Source organism: Myotis myotis, unplaced genomic scaffold (genome assembly GCF_014108235.1).
Source record: "Myotis myotis isolate mMyoMyo1 unplaced genomic scaffold, mMyoMyo1.p scaffold_m19_p_17, whole genome shotgun sequence".
Classification (NCBI taxonomy): domain Eukaryota; kingdom Metazoa; phylum Chordata; class Mammalia; order Chiroptera; family Vespertilionidae; genus Myotis; species Myotis myotis.
In genome coordinates, this window is record NW_023416321.1 from 19,001,932 (window position 1) to 19,021,427 (window position 19,496).

At 46.5% G+C, this 19,496-nt stretch overlaps 1 protein-coding gene across 8 annotated transcripts in view; it reads right to left on the reverse strand.

The window, feature by feature from the left end:
* Positions 1–2,616: 2,616 nt before the first annotated feature.
* Positions 2,617–19,496, reverse strand: part of TANC2 (tetratricopeptide repeat, ankyrin repeat and coiled-coil containing 2) — a 247,181-nt gene continuing 230,301 nt past the window's right edge. For 4 of the 8 annotated variants that reach the window (XM_036340071.1, XM_036340070.1, XM_036340064.1 and 1 more), the window contains 7 exons: positions 18,559–18,734; positions 17,964–18,096; positions 17,382–17,411; positions 16,466–16,557; positions 14,433–14,579; positions 11,767–11,867; positions 2,617–10,193 (listed from right to left, as the gene is read on the reverse strand). In XM_036340071.1, the coding sequence (XP_036195964.1) occupies positions 8,231–10,193; positions 11,767–11,867; positions 14,433–14,579; positions 16,466–16,557; positions 17,382–17,411; positions 17,964–18,096; positions 18,559–18,734 (2,642 nt within the window). In that variant the 3' untranslated portion in view covers positions 2,617–8,230. The remainder of the gene's footprint in view (positions 10,194–11,766; positions 11,868–14,432; positions 14,580–16,465; positions 16,558–17,381; positions 17,412–17,963; positions 18,097–18,558; positions 18,735–19,496) is intronic. The other 4 variants (XM_036340072.1, XM_036340069.1, XM_036340066.1 and 1 more) reach the window with 3 other exon arrangements.

Below are 19,496 nucleotides of genomic sequence, written 5' to 3' on the forward strand. Positions count from 1 at the left end.
GCAGTCAGGTACGTGAAGGCGGTTCTGCCGGTGGAGAGAAGTAGGATGTCCCCGGGCTGGGCACACAGGTCATGACTAATGATATTTATCAGCCCAGCTCGGCCCAGGCACGCGGCTGGTGGGAGGCTCTTCCATGTGATGAGGGAAACCCCTTTCTCACCCCTGAGTGGCCTGCACGGTGGAGCTGTAAGGGGCTGATAAGGCCTCAGCAAGAAGTTCCCCCCAGTATTCCATTAACCTTTTTCTTTTTAAAAATATGCCTCTTTATTCCTTAAGAGCAAAGCCTTGAGAACAGAGGTTCTGGGAACGTTGGGTGGGATCTTGCCAAACGGAATACACCGTCTGCTCCTGAAAAGCACTTAAAACGACTCCACAACGTAGCCCGCTCCACGGGACCCTACAGCAAACCCTCTGATGTGGCAACTAGTCCTTTGTTGACACAGAGTCTTCCTAACAGTTCCTTCCTTTTCAGTGTGGTGTCTGAGCCAGAGCTGCAGAGGTCTTTGTTTTATGCAGCTGAAGAGTCTCCCAAATCAAGGTTCTCTGTGGACCTTCATTTGCTTAAAAGCATGCAAAGCACGTTGCTGGATACACGCCACAGCTGAGCTCAGTCAGGGTCAGGGCTGCGGGCTCTCGGGGCGAGGGCAGAGGCACCACACCTGTGAGTGTGCCCTCTCTGGCCTTTGTGCAAACCTCTGAGACTTCAGGGTCTCTGTGTCTGTGAACATTCAAAGGATCCAGACAGGGTGAGGCCCCTCCCTCCAATGCCACTCCTTCACCCCCTCAGGAGGGACCCACCTCCTCACGGGGCCGGGAAGCCCCCACAGGTGCCAAGTGACTCCTCTTGACCCCGGCAGAGTTGTTCCTCCAAAGGAGCACAAAGCAGCAAGCGTCCTTCTTGACCTGCTGCCCTTACTCCTGCAGTTGTTCAGGTTGCTTGCTTCGTGGGTCACCTTCTGAGAAGTGGGCAGCCTGGCACAGGGAACCCGTGCAGGCAGGTCTGAGTCAGTCCCACCTTTGCCTGTCTCAGTTTAAGGTCTCAGGATCTGCATTTGCATTTGTGTTTTGGAGAGAATGATGCCATCTGTCAGAGGTTACGTGAAGAAAATTAGAGAACCTATATAGTCCCTGTCCACAGTGTCTCGAGAACAGCCCAGCACCATGGGCTCTGAACATGGCCTCTGGGGGACCTCCCCTTTCACCACAGGGCCTTCCAGACACAATACACTTGTTATGAACGCCCATCCTTGTTCCTGGGAACAGACAGACTCAGTCCCCAAATTTCTCGAGACTCCTCCAGCTCCCATTTTTAAAGCTGAGGGGATGATGCTGCGTGCCGCCCCCCATCTCTGCCTGTGGAAGGGGGTCTGGCTACCTGTGCGCCCGTGTGCAGCGGGGCACTGTGCTACAGGAGCTGCTAAAGGGCGCCTGTGGGGAATGAAAATAAGGGGAAGATGGTCTGATTCGGGAATTCTGGGATTCGACAAAAACCTTGTTGTTTGCTGCTGCTGTTTCTTTAGTCAGGTTCAGGGTAAGTTCCTTTTTAAGAATTAGCTTTTTAGGAATCACTACCTTCAGCTTTCTTCCAATGTCCCAGGCATCCTTAAAAGGCTTTTTTCCCCTCTTGCCAACCACTTACTCGTTTTTTATTTTTAATGAGCTAACTGGCCGCCCAGGAATGGCTTTCAGACCGAGCAGGTGGGTCCTTCGGGTCCTCTCCTCTCCCGACAGTCCTGGTGTCCAGGCCGGGATGGCGGGGCACCCCTGGTTTCCTGCTCCCCAGCGTAGGTTGTGTGGGGGAAATGGAAGTTGTTACCCAGCAGGCATGTTTGTTCAGCACGATCCGGTGTCTAGAGGAAGTGGTCTCCTTCCTTGCTTGTCCCTGAAGTAAAGAGGTAGGAGCTAGGCAGGAAAGGTGGCCGGACTCAGTGCTGGCCACTTTGTAAGCAAGATAATGAGTCTCCACAGCCAATTTCAGGAAATCTGCAGCCTCTCCATTCACAGTGCATCTGCCTAGCTGTCTGCATGGTGAGGACTGGAATTTCCGGCCAGATTTCTGAAAAAAATATAAAGCCACTGGAAGCAGTGGGTTCCCAGCGCTTACCGAGCCAGTCCTGGGACAGCTAGGGCTGCCCCCGACCCTCGGGCACAGCTTCTAACCTAGCAGCTCTAACTGGCAGTCGCTTCAGCCTGCAGTTTTGGGACGGTAGCTGGATTGGATGCAGCCTCACCTCAGCTATTCAAATGAACCGAGGTCAGTGCTCGCGTGGTGTGGCTGGAGAAAAACTCTTCCACTGAAGAAAAAGCCTTCCTTTCTCATCACGCGGTGAGCCTCGGCGGACAGGCCTCTGACGGCCTTTTCTTGTCCACGGTTCTCCAGGGCCTATCCGTGTCCAACTCCAAGGAGGTGCTCAAGCACTTCAACCAGTGAGCACAGCCTGAGGGGTGATTCGGAAGGTCTCACAGGAGACCAACCAAATCATCTCGCTTTTGGCCTTCGCCTTAACCTGTGGAGTCGTCCTCAGGAGCTTCCTTGGCACCGCAGGCCTCAGTGAGGGTGAGCCTGAGCCAGCTGCCTGGAGAGGTCACGGAAGGAGAAAGCACCACAACGCCATGTTTTTTCCAAGTGTTACCCATTTATAAATAAGTACATTTGCTTTCATACATACAGTTCATTGTACAGATGGCGATCTGTATACATGGGCAGGAAAATGCATTCACTTAACTTTTCACATCTATCTCACACAGCTCACATGTACAGACAATAAAACTGCTCAAGCAAGTACAGCAAAGGAAATGCCTTCCTTATACACGGGGGCTAGACGCCTCTGGTGGGTGTGGGACTCCCCACGGCACGAGTTCACAACTGTGTGGTGTTCAATATATCAGGATAGAGAACAAACATGCATTGGATAATATATACTGTACAGAGAAAGTCCTTTACATCCGAGTTATAGAAAACCTAAAGGAAACTAAGTGCATTAAAGCTTTTTCCAGCAAGTGTCTTGAAAGGACAGCAAAAGGAGGAAGAATCAAAATCAGATTAGTACAAATCACTCTTTAATTGTAGACTGTACATGTCTGTACTAATTGAAACCATCTTGGATTTGGAGGAGACAGAACAGAGACGGAGATGCTGTGCTGTACGGAAGGGAGGCCACGCCTGAGAACGGCCCCCGTCCTGAGCCTGACGAGGAACCGGCCCCACTCGGCAGGAATCAGCCAAAGGAAAACAAAACGAAACAGAGGAACGAACCAGAATAGGAAGTGTAACTTACAGACTCCCAAAGTAACCCGTGAATGAAGTAGAGATCTAGAGCCAGCATTTCTAACTTTCTTCCAGTTAAGTTGGTACACAATAAGGCAGGTACATTCAAGTACTGAAATTTCCAGAATTAACTCTGTCTGGTCCCAGGGACAGAAGGGATTGATTGCGTCCCCCTAACCAAGTGTTTTGGTTAGTGATTAGGCAAAAGAAAAGTCCAGCCAGCAAGTGCTAGGAAAACAAAGCAGCTAGGCTCCTTTCCACAGAGTAGGTCTGTCTGAAAAAACACAGCGATGCTGGCCTGCACCTACTAGGACGTGCATCCAGCTAGAACCTGACGGGTCAGCTTAGTGGAGCTATCACAGAGTCAGCAGGAAGAAATGAGATGAGGCGGGTGAGGAAACATGAAAGTAACACTTGATTTTTGGTGTCCAATTATGCGTTCATTTGGTACTGACTTTCAAAGCTCTGACTGTGGCCATCATGTGGCCACATCATCTCAGGGTGGCTCAGCTGCTGTGAGGCATTGGACACCGAAATGCAGGTTACCGACACTTCAGCCCTTGAGTGGTCTGTTATAAAAGGAGTTGATGAAGACCCGGTGGTGATTCAAGTAGCGCTGCACATGGCTCCACCAGCCCCATTGTGCTTGTGTCCAGGCCCCCAGCCAGCCACCTGTTCTCGGGAGCAGCCAGAGCTGAGTTCAAGGCATTGCATGGTGAAGGTTTCCATGACACGTCTTTGTAGGTAGCTCTTACCCCTAAGCCCTTTGTTCACTGTTGTTAGTCATGGTAGATGGTCAGTCTGGAATTCCTAAAGGAAAAGGAGAAAAAGCCACACCTCCCAATGCACATGCAACAGGGCAGCTCTGACCTCTGTGCGGGAGCAGCAGCAGGCTGCCTTGCAGGTTAGCCTGGGAAGTGGGCAGCCCAGGGACAGAGAGGCAGGGTGGGTGAGACTGGGACAGGGATAGGCACATCCTGACCCCCCAGGAGAGACTGTTCCATTTAGTGGCAAAGATTCAGAGACCAACTGGTTTTGTCCAAAGCATTTCTGCAGTAGAAAAATAACTATCTTTGAATCAAACCATCCAACTGTGACACTTCTGGAGTTAATAAAAAGTTGGAGGCCAAGAGGGACTGAGATGGGTGCTCATGGGGAAGAAGGGGTCTTCTACACACCCATCCATCCACCAGAGCAAGGGAGTTCTGGCCAACCTTCTCCCAGCCTCTGCCTGGCTGAAGGTCCAAAGCAGGGTGTTCAAAGAGCTCATCTTCACAACCGGCGCAGATGTGTGAAGACCCCTTTCCAGACCTTTGCTTGCCTTCCTGGACCCTCGGAGCTATGGGCCAGCCTGCTGCCCTAGAGGCAGCCCCTGGAGGAGATGCTGCCTTTCTTTGCTACTGGACAAGCCTGGTGCGGAGCCAGTGACACCTAGTGGTAAAGTATGGTGAAACAAGGTGACATCCACAGAACCCAATGTCTAGGACTAAAATCTAAGGAAAATACTTAAGGATATGAAATTAGATACTGATTAATTTTTCTATTGGGTACATCTCTGGAATACAAAAATACCAATATTTAGAGAGGGTTTCATAAACTACTATACAATATAAGGACTAAGAATACCTTTCTCTAAGCTGTTCTGTTTACAATAATTTAGGAAGAGTGTTTAGTAATCCAGGCTTAACTAAATCAGCCAACTTGTATCTCTGGACAACAACCTGGGGTACTGTACATGATTCTAGTAAGTGGAATTTTCCTGAGCCTTCGAGTTTAAGTTAAACACATCTAAAAAGAGGGCACATGGGAGAACAAGAAGGGCTTGTGCTCTATTAACTTGGGACTTTAATAGTGCACGCCTGCGACCTGGGCAAGCTACAGCAGCAAATACAAAATGGTCTCCATTTTGTCCATGCCAAATTCTCATGTTACACAGGTTTTCCCTTTACTTTGTAAATAAACATTAATTTTTAATTGTTAATTGTGTGCCTTACTGATCCAGTAAATAAAGTAACCATGTCTCAGGAGTCCCTAAGAACATTGCTGGAAAAGCACTTTAAAATCACTGCAAATATTTTTTTGTATTTAAAAATTCTTACTCTTTTTGATGCTTATATACAAGTTATTTCTTGTGCTATAAATGTTGTGATCCACTGCTTGATTTCTTTCCTTTTTTTCCTTGAAAAACACACTAAAAGACAAGAGCGTTTTTGCTATTTTCTAATGAAGACAGTACTCACACTTAAATATCCAGTATTAGAGTCACAAATTCAAACAGTAAAGTGCACCCATTTATAGACATGACGTGATGGAAACCTATTAGTGCAAGAATTCTGGGCAAACGGAACGTACAACCTATAAGCTGAAGTTGGTCACCACTGTCTCCATTTCAGGGTGATGTGAACAGGATGAGAGGAACTTACTGGTTTCATATGAAAAATCCCCCTCCCCCTGCCCCACCTGAAGCCAGACATTGATTCAGCAAATGCTGTTGGGAGAGGGGCAACTCTCAGGTACAGTACTAAGATCATCCCATGGCAGTGAAGTAGCAAAACAGGGCACAGGCAGTCTGCTTACAAGGAAGAACTCTGTCTCCTCCCCTATAAGGTCCAGTGGGCATTTTGTAGGCAAAAACAACTGGCGCCCAGTAGTGATATTCACTCCCTCTTCCAATGGTTAAAAACAAATTGTATTTTGTCGACATTTTAGGTGTTCTGCCCAATGAGACACAGACCCTAAAATTTCCTGTTTATCCTGGAAAACCGAAAGAGAGACTGTGGGGAGAAGTAGCATATTTATAAAATCACAGAACCTGTTCACCCACCTAGACAGGGGAGTACAGATGTATGTGTCTTGTTCCAAATAAGCAGGGGCACTTTTCTAAGACACTGAGAAATTTTTCAAAATGTAGCAGCGGCTCCTCAGTGAGAGGTGGTTAAAAAGGATAAGATGCAGAAAGCCCAACAGGGTTAAGACCTGGACAATGAGGGAGTGAGAGGCTGCTGGGCTCCCAGCTGTAGGCTGTACTAATGCTGTACATTTTCATCTTCTTGATGAGAGAGAGAGAGAGAGAGAGAGAGAGAGAGAGAGAGGCTGATGCCCACTCTGCTGTCATTGAGCAGATAGTCCTTTGGCATCAGAGAAAGAGTCTGGGTCTTGAGTTAGCCCAGCTGTTGCCTCTAGCATAGGGTCAAGTCCCGGCCTATTTCAGGCTTGCAGGCGGAGGGGGGGTCCATCTATTTGGTAGAATCTAAATTAGTAAAGAAGTGTTTCTGGTCTCAATTTCATGCTTCAAGCATGTTGGAGCGATGCTTTCAGAGGACACTTACTATTACAAACTGGTCTGAGCCCATGTGAATTTTTATTCAGGAAGTTGCCCTACCTGTAGCCCTTTACAAACAAGAGCAGTGATTCCTCATAACAGAGAACGAATTCTCTTTTGTTGAGTTTGACTTGTTTAGAAGGTTAAACTCTAAGAACTGATAAGCACTCAGGGCCAGGCCTATGCTAAGGCTTTGGCTTTCAGTGTTCTTGCCGCTCATCCCATGCTGGCCTCAGCCCCTCAGGGGACAGCTTAGCAAGAGACACAGAAGGGTGGAGGGTGCCTGGATCAGAAGACCTGGTATCTCATGTACCCCCACCCAGGCTGAAAGGGGGCCTTCTTCACCCTGAAAGGAGACACTTTGTGGTGCCTGGTTTTCAAAATATCACTCCCCGAACACTCCTACCTAAAAAAAGAAACAATAGATAATGAAACTATAGATCTCAAAATGGAATGAGACAACATCTGGCACAAACTGCAATGGCCCTGGGTGCAAATTCTGGAAACAAGTCTTTTAGTCCCATGAGAATTCAATTTGTTTCTCAAAGAACCAATTTCTTCACTAAATACCATCTGGGTTTAAAAAAAGAGGGCCAGTAACACAGTCTAGCTCCAGGCGACGATCCACCAAACAGGATTATTGCACCAGCCAATCTTCAGTTTACTTTTTGTGGAATCTGATGCTCAGGATCTAAAGGGGGATTTCTCCAAAGATTTCCTACAGCCTTTCAATGAGAATCCAGAACAGTCTTTTCTTCTCTCTCTCTCTTCCTACATATTTATTTATTTCCTCCCTCACCCATGGAAAATCAGTAGTTTTTAATGGTAATCGTTGGCTAAACATCTAAAGAATAATTTTCAGTGAATTATTAAAAATTATCCATGATTCTTATCCAATTTTTTTGGCTGACCAAAATATTTAAAAAGCTGGTTGTTTTTAAAATGTTGTTAAAATACTTCTTGGAAAATAAATGTAGTGGTTATTTCAAATAATTACATTGGTGTGTTTTTTCTTCTAATTTAACAGACATTTCTTCTCTTTCTCTTTGATCCTTTCACCCACACAGGAAGACCAGCAACAACCTAAAGGAACACTCAAGACCTGAAGACTGCAGGGAGCTGGCAGTAGGGGAGACCAGGGCACCAGAATGCACTGGGGCTGGCTATCTGGAAAACACGGGGTTAGAGTGCAAAGACAAAGGGAGCATCACACTCTTTCTAAAGTTCCTGGAAGAAAACGAACAAGAACATCTTATTTTTGTTAATAAAAAAAAAAAAAAGAGAAAGACATTTACACAACCAACAAGAACATCAGTGAAAGCGATTGTCTCCTGGAAAAAGCTGACCAGTGTGTCTGATCTCCCTGGGTTAAAGCACACGGCACAACAATCTCCTCGTTGGCATCTGAAGAGAGGGAGAGAGCATGTGGCTGGGCACAGCAAGAGAAACTGAAGTCCTGGCTCACTGGAGGCCAGCTTCCCAGTCGGCTGCATGCAAAGGATTTCAGCATGTGGGCTGCCACCTCTGAACACCACACAGAAACTACATGAGAAATTAAGCTAGAGAACTACCTCAAATGTGGAAACCAAGCCTAAAAATGTGCAGTGAAAACATATGGGTCTCACTCCAACAAATGTCTTTTAAACATTAGACTCCACAAATGGTCTCTTTGGTTTGATAGGGGATGTCTGCCCTTGTCGAGAGTCCCGGGACAACTGCCTGTACAGGTTGTCCTGGTATGCCTGAGCCACAGGGAGGGTCCGAGCCACCTTCACATCGGGGTAGGAGGAGGCCTGGCTGACTCTCTCTAAGAGGTCTCCACGGGACCCGTTCGCCAGCATCCCGTGGGGGCTGTAATAATCGTCCTCCAGCAAATGGCCATTCTGTGCATTGTTGGTTTTGTTATAAAAGGCAATGTTGCTGATGGATGATGGCGGGCTGAAGGACTCAGGCTGAGGCAAGTTGCCTGGAGACGTGGGGCTGAGAACGGTATCCACTGATGACACTGCCCAGGTCCGACTCTGCTGGTGAAGATGGGGGTACTGTTGAGTCCGGGCTGTTTTATCTATGATCCCCATGAATGGTGTGGTCCTGGATCGGGTGGGCTCACTGGGGTAACCTCCCTGAGTGGGAGACACTGGCGACAGCTCGTCACATGACCTATCATATGCGGGTTTTAGTGGGATCTCCATCTGTTGAATCGAGGAGGATGGCCGGAAGGTAGGTGTTAGGTTGGAGGCAGATGAGATACTATTGCTAGATGGAGAGAAGCGAAGGCCTACGCTTTGGGAGTGCAGCAACGGCCTAGGAGTTGGTGGGTGGGGTTTGATTTCATTGGGGTTGACACCAATAGGTCTTCTGATTAGATGCGACACATCAGGGGAACCTAGTTGGCTAGAGGAACGCTCCAGATCTAGTTTTGAGTGACAGACTGGGTAATAGGATGCGGACTGACTACGTCCAATCTGTGGTGTCTGGCTGTATCTCATGCCACCTCGATATGCCGAGGAAGGTCGCTGTGGAAGGTCTTCTTTGGTCAACCCTCCATGCTGACAGATGGCGCCTGCACTCAGACTGGCCTGGACATGCTGCACAGGTCTCCCATCCCCAACAATCCCCCCAATTGACCCTTGATAAACCAACCGGCTCTGACTTACTCCTAGGTCCCCTTGTGAAGACTGGTACTTACTAGCCATTGAGTGGGCTACCTGACCATAGGCCCCTGTGGAGATGACAGTGCTTGAATGAACAGCAGAGCTGGGCTGGTTGCTTCTCACAATCTGGGCCTTAGCAGGCTGTAGCCTGAGCCCTTGCTGGGGAACCGCCACAGGAAGCTGAGGCATCTGGTAGGGCCTCTGGGCCATTTTGGATAATGGAGATTTTGGCCTGCCAGGAAGCTGACTAACATTTGTTTCTTGCTGATAGCGCACAGGCGAGCCAGACTGGGCTCTATAGACACTCATGCTTTCAGCTGGAGGGCTGGCCCGATACTGAGGGCCTCTTCGGAGAGGGGAGGGGGGAGGGCTTGGGTATTCTTTGCCCTGCCCTCCCACAGGAGGGGGGCTAAAGCGGTAAGATCCACCCTGATGAGCCGGGGAAGTATGTGGTGGACTAGGCCTGTAATGAGAGTTCTGGTGAGTTGGAGAAAGAGCAGGTGAGGTGGACTGATAGCTCTGTCTAGTGGGAGAACCTACAGAACTACTGGACCGGAAGTCAAAAACCTGATGAGAGCCAAGCGGTGAGCTGGAGATGTAGGCGGAGTCCCTGTGGGCTGGAGAGGAGGGTGGGCTCTGGATGATCGGGAGCCCCTGACTGGGCCGTGCCTCTGTCTGGAGGCCGATGGAAACATTTTCAACATCCTGCTCCAAGTACTCTTCCTCGAAAATGTCTTGCACAGAGTATATGTCTTCATGCTGTGGTTCAGGTTCTGCTTCTTCTGGTAGCTGCTGCTGGGGTGGCTGTGGCGGTGGCTGCTGCTGCTGCTGCTGCTGCATCTGCCTACACTCCTCCTCCACTCTCATCAGAAGTCTCTGGATCTCACGGTTGTTTGGACACAGCTTGATGGCCTCGTTCAGGTCCTCTAAGGCTGCTGCAAACTGTCTGCTTAACAAAATGTAAACACAGGAACTGGAGTTATTCTGAATCAACAGGAATCACCCAGAGCTGAGAACATGGTCACTATTTCAGAGAACTGTGGGAGCATCTGTCAGAGTCGGGGGGTTTTGGTTTTATTTAATTTGTAAGGAAGGAAACAGGTAGGCTGTCATTCTAGAGGAGTCCAGAATGATTCTCTAACCCGTTCTGCCTCCATCTTCCTTCTGGCCTCTCTGGGATTAGTGAAGAAATGTCCTCATTTTGTCAGTTCAGCCAGGCCCTTCAGGAAGATTCTCTTAGTGCCCAAATGCACACCAGGCAGTATGAGGGTTGGGTGGGGTTGTCATTTACAGGGTCACTGTCAATTAGCTTAGGAATAAAATAATAACTACAATATTTAAAAATCTTGCTGATCCAGCAGAATTTTTTTGTTATATTCTTAATATTTTGGCTCCAAGTTTCAGGCCTGTTTCATCCTAGGCAAGAACTCTGTCTTCTGCCCTTCCTACCCCTCATCCCACAGCACTATTGCTCCTCCATTCTGCTACATCAAAGCTGGGAAGATATTAGGCTTGCTGACTAGGCAGCTCAGATTCTAATTTACAAATTAGGACGTGAACTATCAAAGATTTCCCATTCTCTCTATTAATATTGCCCAGAAAAGGAGCCATTTGATTTGTGGGGAAGGAATTATCCGGTGGGAAAGAGAACTTGACAGTAAGCTTCTGAAGAGCTTCACTACCCCAGCTAGTTACGATCAGTATTACTGCCACTGTCGTCACTGGGCTTACCCTGGGTTTGATTTCCAGGACCACATCCCCGCCCTGGTTATATCAGTGAGCCTGAAGCAGTTCTTTCCCATGCAGTTTGGAAAAAGGGTGGGATGCTGGCAGGAGGCATCAAGGACAGGGACAAGTTATCTGAAGATCACTGATGGCAGGTTCTAGGTCTTTCTGGGACCCTTCCTGCCCACTGGCCAAACCACAGCAGATGGGCATGAGGGATGGAGTCCATTGTGGGTCCCCTCAATCCTGGCAGCAAGGGCCTCCTGTCTCCATGAGTTTGTGGTGTGGGTGGTAGGGCTTTAGGTAAGAAAGAGGTTTGATGCCACCAGACTTGAGGGGAGCCCCCCAATGAAGACTAAATCCAGGGATTCCCCAAACGCCTATAGGAAAAGAAAGAGGAGCCTGTGATGTACGTGACCCATCCTACTTTTCCCTCTGAAAGGGTCGAGGGGATGTCGCCAAGTGACCTCTTCCTAAGTCGCCAGTGTCTCCTTATGCTACCTGCTTGGGGGTTAACACGATTGAGAGATGGCAGAGGGTTCTTGAAAGAAGGTCCCACTCTCCAACATGAAAAAGACGTTTTTCACCCAAAGCAAAATGCGCTAGATTTCCACAGCCCGGAAGACTTGCCAACCTTAAACTGAGTATTGCTATGGGAGCCATCCCCAGAGCGTGGCCCTACGAGTCCTCAGGGATAGACACACATGGGTACATATGCCCCAGGATGGCCTACATTGCCTTGGCCAGATTTCCAGAAAAGAGACCTCTTGCTTTTTACCCTCTCTCTCTCTCCTCACCTGCTGCTGCGTTTTGCCCTTGCTCTTGCATAGTAAGCTTCATAAGATTTCGGTTTCAGCTCCAGGGCCTTAGTAGCAAATTCCTCCGCCATTCCAAAATCCTGTCATTACAATAGGTGTGCAAATGAGTCATTGAAGCGTCATGAAAAATAGACAACTTGGGAATAACACAGATCATATGTACATTTCTTTGACACTTATGGATGGAATACCTGGGATTCCTGACATGCCTGGTACAGCTTTAGCCATGTGGCCCACAGCTTGAAAGTTCCTTCTGCCTTTGCCCTGTGTGGCCCTGCAACCACTCATAGGAATGTATCTGCCCATAAGTATAAAAATACTTTTAATTTGCCTTCTTTCTGCCTTTCTCACAAAGTTCTTTCTAGGCCAGAAGCCAAATGTCAACCCAATGAAGTACCTGAAGTTGGAAACCTGAACTCATTACACACGCATGAATGAGGCCAACACACAGAAATAATCACCTCCCATGATTCACACGCCTACACCTCACATGGAAATTCACCCTACCTCCCTCCTTCCTGCCACACCCACTATTCCTTGGTTTTCCAAGGGATGAGTGAAATCCAAGAGGATGAGGTCTGCGCTGGCTAGATGGAGTAAGGACAGTGTTCAATTATCTGGTCTGCTTTGTGACCTTTCAGAATGTGTTGTATGTTTTCTTATGCATACCTACTTCACAGGTAGAATAAGAGCAATACAGCATTTGAATGCTTTGTAAACAGTTCTTGGCACAAAGTAGATGCTCAGTGAATGGTAGTTTCCTTTTTATTTCAGAGGACTTCTCTGGTCTGTTTCTTCTCTTAAATGGTTCCTTATTTAGGAAACATTTAAAGTGAAAAAAACAAAAGAGGACCCTATCTGTGCTATCACTTCCTCTCTTTATCACAGAGGCTCCCTGGAGGCACAAAGCTGTAGTTTTTAACCCTTACACCAGCGGTTCTCAACCTGTGGGTCTCGACCCCTCTGGGGGTCGAACGACCCTTTCACAGGGGTCGCCTAAGACCACTGGAAAACCCATATATAATTACATACTGTTTTTGTGATTAATCACTATGCTTTAATTATTTCAATTTGTAACAATGAAATTGGGGGTCACCACAACATGAGGAACTGTATTAAAGGGTCGCGGCATTAGGAAGGTTGAGAACCACTGCCTTACACAAAAGAGAAGTTTTTCCTTTCTCTTTTAATGTCAAAGCACAGCACAGTAGCCTCTGGTTACACTTGTGATTCCTAATACAGAAAACAAGGCCTTAGACAGAACAAAGGCCCTGGGGCATAGGTTAAAAAAAAAAAGGATGGCCAATTTTCTACCAAAGACAGACTTCAGGTGCTAAGCAGAGTTCTGCTCATGGGAGATGATTATTTCTGAACAAACGTGGAGCTAGAGAGAAAGTATTCCAAGTATTAGCAAGGTTGTCTTCTATCCCTGTTTCCTTACCCTTTACTTTTTTCTTTTGAGACTGTTATGTCTGGGAAGATTGTTTTTTTGAAGTACACTATTTGTTAGGCAAAGAGAAGCCAGCAGGGTGGCAGCAGCTTCTGTACTCTGTCTCACTCTCACTAGCTGGTGTCCCAGGAGACCCTGGTGAAGATTCTTCTGTTTCATCTAAGAACCTCACTGCCTCCCACTAAGACACCTCCCCTCTCCTATGGGAATCTCTAGTGGCCCCACTCTCCTTAGCACCAGGGGCAGGTCTGCCTCTTAGGGTCCTAACTGTGTCCTCTGAGACACCCAAGCTATATCAGGGCTCTTTTCATTGTCAAGTTTTAGATGGATGATATGAAGATCATATATACAAATAATCTTTCTGGTATTGATAGCAAAACCATTGCCACTGAGCTGAAATCTCACTATTGTAGAGCTGAGTTCTTTATTGATCAACACTCCTGTTTGGCTTGGATTATTTCTATCCCTTGATGAGCTATGAAACCTCAGGCTGGTGGATGTCAGAGACTCCTGACATGATCTTAGCTATTCCCAGTATCTGAGAGAGGGTTCTTGGCCCTGGAGTGTCTGCATGTCAAGGTTGCTGAGGGCATCAGAGACTATCTGCAAAGCAGGCAAGAAGGACCAAGGATTATCTGGGAGATAATAAGGGACCAGGAAGAGTTCTAAGATTCTATCTGCAAAAAGAAGGGACATGGCATGCTAGGATAAAAAGATGAGTAGAAGTGAAAAGTTCAAGATTAGCCTTAGAAATTAAATCTTTAAGTTCATGGTCCTGAGTCCTCTTTCCAGCCCATCCATACGTGACTTGGGGGCCTTCTACAAAGGGAGGGAATGATTAAAATTCATAACTAATTGCAGCTGGAATTTTAGTGACAATTGCTCTCACATTTTCCCAACGACCAGAAAGTTGACTTTGGGGTGGGGAGGATGATGACAGTTTTTTAATCACTTTCAGTGGGAATTATGAAAACTCAGAAACCTATAAAGTGCCCACAGCATTCACTTTTTTACAGTTTGATATGGATTGTACTTAAGAGTTGATTTCTTTCAAATTGCAAATGTCAGTGCTCTGTGAAGGACAACCGAGTTCCAATGGGCCAGAGAAGGATCAGGGGCCTGGTAAAGGCTAGTGAATGACTTGGACTGTCAACTTCCAGGACTGCAGAAAGGAGCTGGGATGAGAAGGACTTACGTTCATTTTCCTGCGACACCGAGAGAGGTTGAGGAGAAGAGACACCTTCAGTTCCCGGAAGGTTTTCAAGTCCTCACCAAACCCTTCTCTAGGGAATTTCTTCAGAGCGTACTGGTAGCGCTGGGCAGCCTCCTTTACTTTACCTTTCTAATGGGAGGACAAGATGGCAAAACACAAAGTTGGTCTGCTGAGCAGCTAAGTTTGGTCCCACTCCCTTCTTCTCTCCAGTTATTATGAAGAGTTAGCCCTCCCAAATGCCACTTAAGAGAGTAGGTGTGGCCCTGAACATGAGAGCAGAAGGGGCCAGCCTTGCCTTAGGCAAGAAAGGCTCAGTTGAAGGGTTGAAGGGGTTACTCAAGATACAAGCCAGAGAAACAAAGCCATGTGATGAAAGGCCTGGGACCAGCTTCTCAAATGGATTTTTAAGGGACTGACCTCTCTCTTTCAAAAGAGCTTTCTCTTGACCTGATCTCCAGGGAACACATATTTCCTAGTTTCCAGCACACCAAAATGACTACTTCCTGAATTTTGCTTATCTGGAAAACTCTTTCCTTGTTTGATGTTCCACCTTGCCAGTTCTCTTCCTCACAAAGGATGCAGGAGCTAAAACAATCTAGTTGCTGGTTCCCTACTCTCATGGCATAAAATAATATCAATCAGTTTCCCCGTTTTTGGAAAAGGCATGGGTAAGGTGATAGTAGAGAAGTGAAGTTTAGAGTTTGTGATTCTATCTGACTATGTAGGAGGGATTTTTCCAAGATAAAGCAAATCTATGATCAACTTAGGGACCTGGTCACAGGAGCCTTGAACTTTTCTTACAATTTGTATTTGCAAATCTACACGCTGAGCCCAGAATGATGCAGGAGGCACCACCCTTCCTCTAGCTAATCTTTATCCGCTCTAATCCTTCTGATTCGCTGCAACTTTAGCAGGGATCCTGATCTCTTATTTTTTCTGTAGCACCTCTCATTAAGGAGAGGTTTGGAGTCTTCCAAGGTAGGATTCTGGGTGGGACCAGTAGTAGCTCTGCCCATTCTCATTAGGAGGTAGGACTCCTTGTCTTAAAATATTAGAAGTTATGCTATAACCAGGGCTTAGATTCTTGAGGGCAATGCCATTCTCAGGTCCATAAATATGACAGCAAAAGAGGCCCTTCCTTGAAGTTATGTGAAATCATGGTTGGGTCAGGACTCAAGTTTCCTAGAAGGCTAAGAGTCCTAGATTATCATGAGTCTCACTCAAAGTTCCTCAGGAAATACAACTCTGTCCCCAGGAGCTCTGTGCACTCCTTACACCGGGGGTGGGGGGAAAATAAAGTACTTCACAGTCATCTCCAGGGCCTAGAGACGTCTCAGTGAGGCCCAATGCCCAAAGCTGGGCTGGATTTGTGTTTGTTTACCTTCAGGAGAAGACAATTCAGCTAATCTTAACACAACACAGTAATTCCGACATGGAATGTTCTTACGGGACTTCCTATAGGCCATGAGAGTTTGTGTTAGGAGGGCATGGAGCCCTCAGCTTGAGTTGTGAGTACAAGAAGACTCCATTCTTTTTATTGTTATTGTCATTCAATGAGTGACCTCACTGCTCTCTGTCTTGGTTGTCTTATCTTACTCGAGATACTGATAAGCTATTATTATAGACTTTTAAATCGATGAATATATTAATTATGAAAGACAAGATCAGTACTCTTTTCCATGGACTGAAAATATCTGCACTGCATATTTTACTTTGACTCGTCCCATGAATTTTCAGGTCCCACTTAGCAGATTCCACGTAGAATCTATGTAACTGCCCAATAGTGGTTAAACTAGGTCTTTAGGTTGATTAGCTACAGGCATGTGTAGGCTATTCTTGCTCTCTTGTTGAGAAGGTGAAAAGCCTGGATTTTCAACGTATGAGCCGGGCACTGAGGGATGACATTTTCTCCCTTTGTCTCTAGGACCAAAGATGAGAATTGTCAAGACGTCGGTAGGTTCCTTGTGTAGAAAAGTCAGTGGCTGTTCTGAGGGAACTGTTCCTTCTCCCCTCACCTTATAGAACATGTCCCCCTCCTCCATCAGCTTGCTCAACAGGATGATCATGATGTCCGGTTTGGAGGTGGCCATCGCCCATGTGGCTGGACCTGCAGTGTACAGGATGCATGATGGGTAAAAAACTCATACAATGTAAGGGTGGTAGGAAGCTAGGTGAAAAAAACATCCTGGGGGAATTTCTGCTGAGAGAACAACTTGCTCCACAAGAATTTCCTCATCTTTTGGACCTGGGAGTATCTTAATGACTCCCACTGCCTAGAAGCTGCACTGGACTGTATTCACCTTAAAATAAGAATATCTGAACTCAGTTTGTACCACAGGAGGGCAGCAAAGTCTGCATACTGTATTTGGGCAGGCAATGGCTTAGTATGGAGTTATTTTAAAAAAAATTGGGAGAAAGGGTTTATATTAAATGTCACTATAAGATTTTAAACATCCAAAAAGAGAAATTTATGTTAGAATCTGGGACTCAAAGGCCCCAACTATTTAGTTTATTAATATTTAAATATGTACTTTGCAGAGGGAAACCATTCAAGACTCTAAAGCTCCCTTATTTTTTAAGTATCGAGTAGGACTCCTGGGATTTACTGTGTATCAGGAGCACAGTCCCAATGTCAGACAGACACGAGACAAGCCGACATTATTGAGGATTATTTTACCCCCAAAGAGAAAGAAAAGGTTCAACTGATTAGTTTACAGATGCCTGAATTATTTACCAACTAAGCTTTTCAGGGTTAGTTATGAAAAGTTCAAGTTATTCTCTACAACAGTCATTTAAAAAAATCTTCTTTTAAGGTGAAGTAAATTAAAAGATTAGAGGTGTGGGGAACTCATGCAGGCTAAATCAAAGAGGAGAAGGCAAAGCTGACCAAGCCATCAGACCACGCCTGATGCTGACAGCGGTGAAATATACCTCGTGGGCGACTCGGTAACGTCTGACAACCTTCAAAGAAAGGAGAAAACAAAAAGTTGTAGGAGAGGAAAAAAAAATGGATGAAGGTGAAAAAAAAAAAAAAAAGAAGGAAAAAGCAGCAGTGAGAGGCAGGCAGCAAAAAAGCCAGCATATAAGCCAACCCTTGTCTACAGGTCTGTGGGTGGGGAGCGAACGGGGCAGCGGCAGCAGGGACTGGAGAGTCTGAAGCACATACAGAGCAAGGGAAGCAAAGGCTCATGGCCGTGCAGGGATCCAGGATGCTCACAGGGTGGGGCTGGTACAGAGGCACTAGCACTAAGATGTGCTGAAAGTTCAGAGCAGCCTCCTGGGTAAGGCTACAAGGGGCATGGCAGAGAACCCTGTGATTTTACTCAGGGTAGTGTAGACCATGGCTCAGATGGCTTTCTCTGGGCCAAGAGGCTTCCTGTTCACTTGGACAATATCTGGGCCAGGGCAGAGGGGAAACTATATACACTCACACCAAACACCCAAGGCAGCCAGACCTTTGGACCAGTCTGGCCCCTGGGCACAGATGGCCAGCACTTTCTTCCTTTCTCCTACCTATCTTGGCTCCTTTCTTCAGAAGAGTGACGACGACAGAAGTGTTCCGGCACCCCACTGCCCTATCCAACGGGCGCATTCCGCTGTAGTCCACATGCTCAATCATGGCCCCATGATCCACCAGGAACTGGACCTAGCACATGGATCAAGCAGAGCAGTTAACACAAGTGCAATGGTTCAGCTCCACCAAGGGTTTTGGCTGCTGCCTGCCCTTTATTCAACTGCTGGTCTGAACCAGACTGAGTAGCCATGGTATTTTAGGCCATACCTATATTCTTGGTCTTTAGTGGTGTTTTGAATTTTTCTGTCCTCTAAAGTATAGATCCAAGAACTTTATGTCAGGAATCACCACACGCAACTCTCAACCCCAGATAGCATTATGGAGGGAGAATTCAATATACACTTGGTTCTAGCTTAAAATTATAAGCTTTTGGATGGCAAAGAGCCTATTATTTCCTTGCTAGTTTCGAAGGGAACCTAAGATGATTCTTTTCACAGAGTAGGCTCGTCATACTCACTAAATTAGAGATCAACTTACTTTACAGGGAACATTCCCCTATCCCTACCACTGTGAAGTTTGTTTAAAGACACTCACCACCTCAGCATCACCATAGAAAGCTGCCAGATCCAATGGGGTGCGGCCATTCTTGTCAGCATGGTCTGTGGCAGCTCCATTATCCACCAGAGAACGTACTACAGAGAGATGACCCTTCAAACAAGCCCAGCTGAGGGCTGTCAACCCTTCTTTGTCCATCAGAGCAATGGAGGCACCTAAGAGAGCAAGTATAATGCAGGACTGAGGAAACATGAAAATTAATAGCAGAAGGGAAAGATGGAACTTAAGGCGTACATTCTGCCAAAGCACAGCTTTTGTTTCTGGTATGTGAGTTACCTTTCAATAAAAACTGTTAAAAAAATTGATCCTACAAGCTGTCAGAAGAAAAGAAAGTTCAGCTGTCTTACTGGGCATTCCAGGTCCTCCACAATCTCTCCCAAGCATACCCTCTGTCCTTTCGTTTCCTCACTTCCCTGTGAGAATCCGCTACTTTGGTGAAATGGATGTACTCACTGCCTCTAGAGACTCTCCCATAAATGTTCCTGAACCCTCACTTTTGGTTATGTTGCTTCCATGTGCAGAATATCTCCCCCACCACCCACAAGTCGCCTCACTTCTGCCCATTTCCTAGGAACCATCTCCAATCCCCGTCTTCAAGCTTCTTGTGGTTCACTGTTACTTCCTCTTGAATCTGTTTAACATGTCACCTTATTCTGTAGTTAATCTTTTAAATTCTCAATGAATGTTTTCTGAACTCAGTGAAAGTTTTCATTTATAATAGTAAAAACTCCTTGACAGAATGTGAGGGAAATGGACTCATGGAAAGAGACCCAGGACATAGAGGAAATTCAAAGTTTAATTAAACTAGTCAGCCTTCAATAACTTCATGCCCACTGTCTAAGCCCCTTTTATATTCTGCATCTGCCTTCAAAATGTCTATTTTCATCTATAAAGATCAAGCTCAATTGACACCTTTT